This window comes from Athene cunicularia (assembly GCF_003259725.1).
Source record: "Athene cunicularia isolate RWA chromosome 20 unlocalized genomic scaffold, athCun1 chr20_part2, whole genome shotgun sequence".
Taxonomy (NCBI): domain Eukaryota; kingdom Metazoa; phylum Chordata; class Aves; order Strigiformes; family Strigidae; genus Athene; species Athene cunicularia.
This window is the reverse complement of record NW_020799126.1, coordinates 861,990-871,902: the sequence shown is the minus strand read 5'-3', so window position 1 is coordinate 871,902 and position 9,913 is coordinate 861,990. Positions and strand designations below refer to the sequence as shown.

The 9,913-nt window shown below is 55.6% G+C and overlaps 1 protein-coding gene across 4 annotated transcripts in view; it reads left to right on the top strand.

Moving 5' to 3' along the window:
- The window catches only part of ASXL1 (ASXL transcriptional regulator 1), a 16,980-nt gene extending 8,438 nt beyond the window's left edge, over positions 1–8,542 (top strand). For 3 of the 4 annotated variants that reach the window (XM_026862402.1, XM_026862401.1, XM_026862400.1), the window contains 7 exons: positions 243–336; positions 618–770; positions 1,208–1,371; positions 1,466–1,562; positions 2,022–2,127; positions 2,586–3,201; positions 3,870–8,542. In XM_026862402.1, coding sequence (XP_026718203.1) covers positions 243–336; positions 618–770; positions 1,208–1,371; positions 1,466–1,562; positions 2,022–2,127; positions 2,586–3,201; positions 3,870–6,746 — 4,107 coding nt within the window. In that variant the 3' untranslated portion in view covers positions 6,747–8,542. The remainder of the gene's footprint in view (positions 1–242; positions 337–617; positions 771–1,207; positions 1,372–1,465; positions 1,563–2,021; positions 2,128–2,585; positions 3,202–3,869) is intronic. The other variant, XM_026862404.1, reaches the window with a different exon arrangement.
- The last annotated feature ends 1,371 nt before the right edge of the window (positions 8,543–9,913 follow it).

The following is a 9,913-nucleotide window of genomic DNA, read 5'->3' as shown; positions in this document are numbered from 1 at the left end:
TGGGACTGGGTGTGCCCGGGTGCCTCCGAGGGGCTGCGGGGGGTTTGCAGCGTGGGGAGGGCTCATGTGCGGGAGGGTAATTCTGAATTCTCTGCTATTCGTAAATGTAACGGCACCTGAAGGGCCACCTAGGAGCAAGGTGGCTCTTGAAACTGAGGAACATGCTGCCTAGAAGGTGATTTTACCCCTCTGTGACGTTTTTGTTCTTTCTGCTTTGTTTTTGGTCTCTTCCTGGACTGCAGACAACCAAACAAAAGAAGAAGACTGGTGTAATGCTGCCACGTGTTGTCCTAACACCACTGAAAGTAAACGGGGCGCACATGGAGTCTGCCTCCGGTGAGCATCGCTTGCGTTGGGGTGGGTTCTGAGTGACTGCACGAGCTTTTAGTCAGGAGTCCCTGGTTATCGACAAGCTCAAGGATTCCTTCAATGCTTTCTGAGAGCGCATGCGCCTGCAGAGTTGTGTGTGGGTTTGACTCCATCAAGACAGTTGGTAGCTGAGCAATACCCTGTAACAGGGGATCTCTTGTTAGCAGGTGATTCTTGTGTGTTAAACCACTCTCCAAGTTGGGCTTCTGCTGTTCTCTGCCTGGTTTTTATGAAATGTTTACCTTCAGGCTTCACAGGAAGGCACGCTGACGGGGAGAGCAGCAGCACATCCAGCAGCAGCAGCAGCTCCCTGGCCCTGTGCAAAGCCACCTTGCGCAGCAGAACAGAAATAAACCGGGATCCTCCGCAGCTTCTGAGGGGTATCCGAAAGCCCGCAGCTGGTAGGTGCTTCTGCGGGGCTTGGAGCAAGAGTTGGCCGTGCGAGCAGGCGGTGCTGAGGCCTGGGTGTGTCTGAGGAAGGACGCCAGGTTTCTCTTCCTTTGGAAGGGCCCGTGACCATCCTGAGCCTCGCGAGCCAGACTTCCTCCCCGGGCGTTAGCGAGATAATTGTTTAAAAGTGTGCCTGGTCGGGAATTGTACCTGAATGTGGCAGAAGTGAGACCTTGTGTCAAAATTGCGGATGCACGTTTATTAATGAGTGTGTGTGAGACCCTGTCTTCATACTCGAACGCTGCAGTCTCCTCTCGCAGATCTTGCTCCTTTCGCTGGCGTAGTTTGAGATTACCCGTTTGAGGTTGACGTAGTTTGAGATTCTTGCCCGTAATGAAATACTTTCACACGACAGTGTTTCTTTTATTTGCCTGTCCTTAAACTACAGGGCAGATGAAACGCAACAGGGGTGAGGATATTGACTTCGAGACGCCCGGTTCCATTCTTGTCAACACAAACCTGCGAGCTCTGATCAACTCCAGAACCTTTAACGCGCTCCCCTCGCACTTCCAGCAGCAGCTCCTTTACCTCCTTCCCGAAGTCGACAGACAGGTACGAGGGCGCAGCCCCCGGGTGTCCCCGCTCGCTGCCGTGCCCCCGGCGTGCAGGGCGGCCGGAGCAGACGCGTTTTCTGTCGGTCCCTCAGGTTGGGGCCGACGGGCTGATGCGTCTCAGCGGCAGCGCCCTCAATAACGAGTTCTTCACCCACGCTGCGCAGAGCTGGAGGGAGCGCCTGGCTGACGGTGAGGAGGTTTGCTTTGCTAGGTGGCTGGAGAATAGCTCCTCATTTTATGGGAAATTTTTGCTTTTTTTACGGTTAAACAGGCATTTCAACCAACTTTGCAGTATATCTGGTTATGCTGGCCCCAACTTTTTTTTTTTTTATTCTTTTAAATCAAAGATGTGTTTGCCTTTGGTGACCTTCAGAGCAAAGCGGTGGAGGTGTAAAGCAGTGCCAGACTTATCTTTCCTTAAATGGCAGCCTGTGTCTGGTAAAACATGATTTTGTTTTTTCAGACTTGCTTGAGGCTGTGTGACCGTTACCCTAAAAGAGTTGCAGGCGGCATGTGCATCCGTAGCAGGGTGACAACAGAAAATGTGTCCTTTGTATATACAGCTACTGTACTGTTAAAACACAAAAGCTTGTATTTGCAGAATCGGTGTTGTTTGGAACTGAATTTCGGTCTCTTGCTTCCATGTAGGTGAATTCACCCATGAGATGCAAGTTCGAATTCGGCAGGAGATGGAAAAGGAGAAGAGAGTGGAGCAATGGAAGGAGAAGTTCTTTGAGGACTACTATGGACAAAAGTGAGAAATTTTACCTCATCTGTCCCGGTTTATCTGTCTTTATGCAGGTGGCAGAGCGTATTTCTGCTTGCGGGTGCCTGAGATGCGGCGGAAGCTCCTTGAAAAATACAGGTGGTGGGGTGAATCGTTCGGGCTCTTGCTCCAGGGAAATCCTTAGTGGAACTGGCCGGGCCACAGCAGAGTTTTGTAGCCTATTTTGTTTCCAAGACAAGTTAATATTACTTGTTTTCCATCACAAATCTTTTAATTTTCTTATTTTTCTCATTCCCTGTGATGATAACGTGGGGTAGCAGATGGGGAGGTTACCTCACTGCAGACTGACTTCATGGGGTTTCGATGAATCTCTGCTTTGGCCGTGCCTGTGTGCAGTGATACAGAGCACAGCTCTAAGGAAAAGAGGAAAAGCTTAAATTAGGATGGGCTTTAGCTTTTAGCTAGTTTTTATGTTTGCCTCATAGGTTGGGCTTGACCCAAGAGGAATCCCAGGAGCAGAATTTGGTGCAAGAAGATGCCGAGAACAGGACGGGGCTGTCTGCGAAGGGAGAAGCGAGGCTGGCGCGCGGCCCCGCGGCGCGGCAGAGGGACGGGCACTTCAAAAAACGCTCCCGGGCCGACCTGCGCTGCAGGGCCAGGAGGAGCCTCTACAAACTGCGCGAGCCCGAGCAAACCGAGGCGGCCAGAGAGGCTGCCTCTGTGGGGCCAGACTCCTCTCTTCACAAAGAGACAAAGCCTGAGATGGACCTGAAGAAGGATGATCTGACCAGCCCTGCGGCGGCAGCACTGAAGGCAGAGGGTTCAGAACTGCACCTCTCTCCAGAGACTTCCAAGTTACACAGTAAATCGGAAGATCTGCCGCTGGCAGCTGCAAACAGAATTCCCAGTTTGCCCCAGGAGAACTCTGCTCGGGAGGCCAAGGACCAGAAGAGGAAATGCTTTGAGGAGGCTGCCTCTGCGTCCTTCCCCGAAAAGAAGCCCCGGCTTGAAGATCGTCAGTCCTTTCGTAACACAATTGAAAGTGTTCACCCAGAAAAGCCACAGCCTACTAAAGAGGAGCCAAAAGTCCCACCCATCCGGGTAGGAAAGAGAATTATAGCTGCTTGGTATCTCACGGCCGTTGTGCTCAGCAGTATCAAAACATTTTAATAATGTCCAGTGTTGTCATCTTAAGAGAAAGGCAGAAGGGTTTCATTGGTAGAGCTGGCTAAGTGCCCCTGACTGCCACACTGTACTTATTTAGGCAGGCAGAGAACGGAAAATCATCCCAAGGTCTTTGCACGAGAGTGCGGGGTAACCTTGACTTTGTTAGGTTGCGTTTCTGTGGATACAGAAATGGCTTTTCCTGAAACTAACTGACTTATCGCAGAAGTGACCTTCAAACTGTGTTCTTTATCCTGCGTAGTTTCTCAGTTCCTTTCCTTTGGCGCAGAATCTCAGCATCCCTTCTGACTTTTCCCGTTTTGACTAGAGGTATCCAGCTCGTTAGTGTCAGGGTAGTCGTCCTGATGTGAAGGAGGCTGGTTCGGTTTCAGAAATCACTTATTTAACTGAACTTTGCATATCACCTGTCAGGGGCATCAGCAGAGGATATAGGGAACATGTCACTGCTCTGCCAAAATTGGGTTTTAAATTGGAGTTTTAAAATTTTTGTTGAATCCTTAGGATGGATCAGATGCTAGTATAATGCATTTCACTGTCTGAAAATGGTCAAGTGTTAGAACTAACGGCTTTTCCCTTTCTTTCAGATTCAACTTTCACGTATTAAACCACCCTGGGTGGTTAAAGGTCAGCCCGCTTACCAGATATGCCCCCGGATCATCCCCAGCACGGAGCCCTCCGGCCGGGGCAGGGCTGGGGCCAGGACTCTCGCAGACATTAAAGCCCGCGCTCTGCAAGCCCGAGCCCAGCGAGAAGCCGCTGCAGCCGCCATCGGGGGCGGGGGTGGCCCGGGCGGGGGGAGAGGCCCTGACGAAGGAGGTGGTGGGGGAGAACCCGGCGGCCGCTCCGAGCGCAGGAGATCCAAGAGAACTCGTGGAAAGCGTTCGTCAGATCTACAGCGAGCACAACTACTGTCGCCTGCCCATCTGAGCGCGGCGGAGGTGAACCCCGGGGGGGCTGCCACCAATTCCTTCCTCTCCTCAAGACAAGATCCCTTTTCCTCGAAGAGCGAGGGAAGCGGCGACCGGGAGCGGGCTGCGGGCAGCAGCTCAGGGGGGGCTCGGCCCAGCGGCCGCTCCCCCAGGAGGCAGTTGTGTGACGCTTTGACTGGGCCGTCTCTAGGCAGTGCAACCCCGGAGAGGCAGGAGGAGAGCCCCGAGCAGCTCCTCTGTCACCCAAGGACCGAAACCCGGCCTTGTGCTGCGTCACAGGAGAGGCAGAGCCCGAAGCTGAAGCGCGCGGTTCCTCCGGTGAACGGTCTGTCGTGTTCTCGGGGGCAGGGAGCTGCGCTCAGCCCGGCGGGAGACGGGCCCGTGTCAGAGCCCAGAGCTGGCCGTGCTCCCGCCCTGCAGCTGGATTGTCATTCTGACCTGAAGGAAAACTCCTCGAGTTGTCCTGCTTTGCTGCCAGAACTGCCATCGGGTGGTGAGGAGTGCCACGAGCCAGACACGGTATCTAGGTTTAGATTTAACGGCTCCGAAACATTGGTGGAGAAACGTGTCGCTGCGGGCGATCGCCTCGACGGGGGGACTGCGGGGTGGGGGGCAGCCCCTGCGCCGGGCGACTTGGCGCGGCTGCAGGCGGAGAGAGGGAGTGGTGGCCGAGTGAGCAGTGAGGAACGGGGCGCAGAGCCTCTGGGGAAACCCTCCTCACACGCTGACTTCAGCTCTCAGAGCAGGGTGGATACCCCCGAAAAACCGCGGCTGCGGGAGCGGGGCCCCAGAGCAGAAGCAGAAAGCGCCCGCGCGCCGCTGGGGGAGGCTCAGGAGTTCGCGGCGAAGGGAGACGATGAAATCCGGAGCACGCACAGTGAAACAACAGACACTGCTTCAGACTTGGAAGCTGACGAGAATGGGGGGATGGATGGATGCTGCGGAAGCGTCGCCTGCAGGGAGGCGGCTGGGAAAGAGTCCCCCTGCCCCAGCAGCACTGAGAGATGCGATGGGATTAGATCCAAAGCAGCCGGGGAACGGGCTGGTCCGGCCTATGCTGTGGATTTCCCTGCGGGCGCAGCGATGAGCCCCCCACCTCCGCCTCAGAGGTCCCTGCCCCAGACAGCCGAGCGGCCCGCGGGTTCTGCTCGGCCCGGAGCCTCTGGAGAAACCCCCAACCCTTTGGTGTTGCAGCTGCTGAAGGGGAACCTTCCGCTGGAAGAAGTTCTCCCCGTACCTCACGCCAACATCAAGCTGGAAATGGTGCAGGCGCCGCCGGACGCGCGGTCAGAAAGCCTCTCCCTGCAAGTGGAGGGAGGTAGCGGTTGCTGTTTTGGCAAAGAATCTTCTCCGGCTGTAGCGATGAAGACGAGCGCCCAAAGCAGGAGCGATGACTTCCCCTCGGTGAGATCTTCCGCGGACCCCCAGGAAAGGGAGCCTGGGTCCGGGGGGGCGTTGCCGAGCGCAGAGGATGCGGAGGATCAATCTATTCCAGAAAAACATTCCAAAGGTGGCTCGACTTTAAGCTGCCAAGACCAACTGGCCAATGTGGCAAGTGCCTCTCAGAAGCTTGAAGACACGGGCCCTCGGGAAAGAACATTTTCTTCCTGTAGCTTTGAGGAGCAAAAGGAGTTGTCCACGGTCCATCGGGTGCCTCAGCACGACCCCTCGACAAGCGTTGTCACAAGTGAAAGTCCAGAGAAGTTGAACGTCTCTGTGGAGCCTCAGTTTTTATCTCCAGCTGTAACTTCTCTTGGTCCGGACCAGACAGGAGGTGCATTGGTCAATAAAAATTACGTTGGCGTCCAAGGCAAAAAACTCTTTGGCTCTGGTTTTCCTTGCAGCCCCGCTGCGAGACCGCATCGCGCCGGGGCTTTGGATCAAGTTCCAGCGGCGGGAGCCTCGTCCCCCAGCAAACAGGTTCCCCTGAGCAAGGGCTGTGCAGCGGGAGGAGGAGCGGCCCCGCGCGAGGGCTGGGCCCCCAAGCAGCACCCCGGCGCCCCGGGAGGGGGGAGGAACGAGAACGTGCTGGCGGGGGACAGCCCGGGCAAGAGCAACGCGGAGAACCAGAAGGACGCGGCCCCGAGCCCCGCGGAGCGTTTGCGCAGAGTCCCGCTGGTCATGGACTTGCCGTTTTTTAAGTTTTCGAGGGAACCGGGCAAAGGACACAACCACCCTCTGGAGCCTTCTTCCATACCCTCTCAGCTCAACATCAAGCAAGCATTTTATGGGAAGCTTTCGAAGCTGCAGCTTAATTCCACCAGCTTTAATTATTCATCCAACACTCCAGCTTTTCCCAGAAGTCTGGCTGGGAGCGTGATGCAGCTCACCCACAAAGCGAACTTTGCTGCAAACCGTAACGCGTCCCTCTCGGTGCAGATGTTTGCCGACAGCGCCCGCGTTGACGAGATCTCCTTCAAGTGCTCGTGCAGCCTCAAAGCCATGATCATGTGTAAAGGCTGCGGGGCCTTCTGCCACGATGACTGTATAGGACCCTCTAAGCTCTGTGTATTGTGCCTTGTGGTGAGATAATAAATTATGGCCATGGGACAAACTGTATATTCAGTGTGTGTATTTTGATAACGACTGATCCTAAAGACCTGTACACAAAATACGATTCTGTTTATAGTAGAAATGATATTTCACTTTGTTTTGGTGAGGAAAGTTGACTTGCCTTCCCACTGAAAGCGACAGTGCAGGACCCTTTCTTGCCCGCGGTCACGCTCCCGTCTCGGTGGGCTGCGCCCCCCCGGCGACCCTCCTGCTGCCCTGGGAATCCGGATCCTGCCCCGGGGCCGGCACCTGAGCCCGCGCCTGTTCGCTGTGGACCCTCGCTGGAGGAAACGTGCACCCGAGGACCTGGACAGGGCGTTTCTGTGCCGGGGCTGCGCTGGGTGAGGCCCCACAGTCTTCCACTCTCCCCTCCTGCCGCCTCCGGCCCTGCTTCGCGTGGGGAGCGCCGGGACGCCGCACGGTGCGGGGGGCCCAGCAGAGCCGGGCGGCTCAGAGCCCCCCACGGAGCCCGACGGAGGACACAAGAAGAAGAGGAGGAAAAAAAATACAAGCAGCAGGTGCCAAGCGCTGGCCTTCCGCTGGTGTGCGGGAAGACGTGCGGCCCCGGGACCTGCCCGGCTGGACTCGGGGACCAGGTGACGCCGCGGCCCCTCCCGGCCGCCTTCCACCGACGCGTGGGAGCTTGGAGGCTCCCGGCGGGTCCTGGCCCTCCCCGGCACAGCGGCAGCGTCTGACCCCTTGCAGGCGTCCAGCTGTGCATCTGTGTGACCATCATCTAACATCTACAGCAGTGTTTTTATCTCTCTTTTTTTTTTTTTTTTTTTTTTTTATATTTTCATTCTTGGATGTATAAAGTGAATTATTTGACTCCTGTAAGTATCCTCTATGCATCTGTTTGATCATGTATTTATATGTTGTACACAGTACTGGCCAACTCTGTAAATGGATGTAATGTACATAGAACATAAAAGGTTCTTTCTTTTTTTGGTTCTTTTTTTCCCTTGGATTTTCAGGCTCTACAGCAGTATTGCATTAAAGTGGTGTTAGTTATTAATCTGCATCTGTAGTCAGAGCCACTGTATTCTGTCTTACCTAACGTGAGGCTCGACATGCAACGGTGTCTGGGTTCTGGCAGCTCCCTCTGCCCGTGGACTCTGCCTGGGGCCGCGCCGAGGCCGCCGGACTCCCCGCTCGCTCCTGAGCTGCCGCCGGGGCTGGAGTGGAGCTGCCGGAGGGGGAAGGTCCTCGTGCGTCCGGAGAGAGAAAACGTGACTCTCTTCCTCTTTGGAGCAATTGCTGATCCAGAAGGAATTGCTTCAGCGAGGGGAGAAGTCGGCCCCTTCTGTTTAAGCAGGCAGCAGCAAGAATTGTAGGGGGTTTATTTTTATTTTTTCTTCTTGTCCCTTTTCTAGCTCTGTCCTACCTCCCTTGACCATGCACTTTGGTGTTTTTAAACCGTGCGAGTCCCTATTTGAGATGCCTGAGGGATGCAACAAGTGTAGTCTCTGAACTGGTTTATCCTTAATGCATCCGACAGCCTCACGTTGTGGGATGGGGAGAGACCAACGCGCCTGAGCGCGCGGACCCCGGCACGGACAGATGGATGGACGGACAGGCTGCGGGGCTGGTGCTGGCGGAGCGGAGGTGGGAAACCTGCTTACCAAAGATGGGGAGCGGAGCTGGGGCCTGGCTCTGCCTCCTCCGGGGCCACGGGAGTGTACGGTGGAAGTGGTCTGGTGTGCAGAGCCCTCGGGGGGGCCTGCCCGTGTATGTCCCTTGTGGTATTGGAAAAATAAAACACTGTAAAACCTGCATCTGTGGTTCCAATCCTCTTTTTCTGAAATCGCCCTCTGTGCTGGGGCTTTTCCTTTCCTCTGCTGTGTTGCTATCTCGCCTTCATTAAATCGGTTTTTACACCCTCGCAGGTAACCGAAGAGGGGGCACCTGCTGCAGACACGGGGTGCGGCTCTTGGGAAACGTCCCCCGAAAGCAGCAGCGCGGCCGTGGGAGCCCCCCGCAGCGTCAGGGGCGATACCTGCGGGCAGCAGCCCCGGGGTGGCTCTTGCCGCTGCTGTTACGCGGCTTTTATGTGACTCAACCCTTGGGTAAAAGGGTCGGAAAATGTTTTCTAAAGGGCGTAACGCCGTGATTCCAGTTGCGCTGTTTATGGGGGCCACCTGTAAACCTCGCTGATGCGTCCTTTCTCTTTCCTAGGTAGTCAGAAAAGAATAATGTGAATTATGTTACGTGTCTGGGCTCGGTGATCTCACCGACGGGGCTGTGGAGCGTTTGGATCCGTACGGTGATTGAATCTCTGACTTCCTCGCGGTCCGCAGGGCTCCAGTGTGGCACAGCCGCTGCCACGGGGCCCCGTTCTCCCCGTTCCTCCGGGTCACTGCCGCTGGGGACTGGCGCGTGTGAGCCGGTTTCTTCGGTCTCACTTTAAAAATCACGGTGAGAAGGGGGAGAGAGCCGAGCGTTGCTGCGCTTGGGCGCGAAGGAAGCTCTGTCCCGGGCGTGGGAGAAGGTTTATGGTTGAGTCTGCATCGCTCCTGCTGGGGGTCGGGATTTACCTGCACGTGACCATCGGTCCTGGCTGGGACCTGTCGGGGACCTGCTGACCTCGGGCGACCCGCGCGCCGCTGGCACGAGGCACGGCTCTGCTGCACCAGCTTTTGTGGGGTTTGGTAGTTTGGTGACGTTCTCCTGACTCTGGCAGGTTTTTTCTGCAGTGAAAGATGCCCAGATAGATAATGTAAATACGCTAAAAATAACTAACACAGAGGATGAATTGAGTTGTTAATTAATTAACTTCAAAAGTGCCAAATAACTGATACCACGTTTTCCGTTTTAGTGGTGTGGTGGGAAGGTTCCTATTGTATCGGTGTGGTGGTGGGTGATGTTGGAGTTCGTTACCTCTAGAACAGGGGAGCTTGGAGGTTTCAAGAGTAAAACCCCATTAACATCAGAATTTCACACCGAGCAACTCTAACGGGGTTGTTTTCTCTGTGATATTTATCTGGCAAATAACAGATTTTCTCTCTCACAGCCCGTCTGCTGGTCGGGTCGGGCTCTGCGGGGCCCGGGCCAGGGCCAGAGGAATGGTCCAAGCCAGCCAAAACCCCCCGCCCGTGTTGCTGCGGAACCGCGGTGGGTGCTGCCAGCGCTGGGGGGGGGTCGCACAC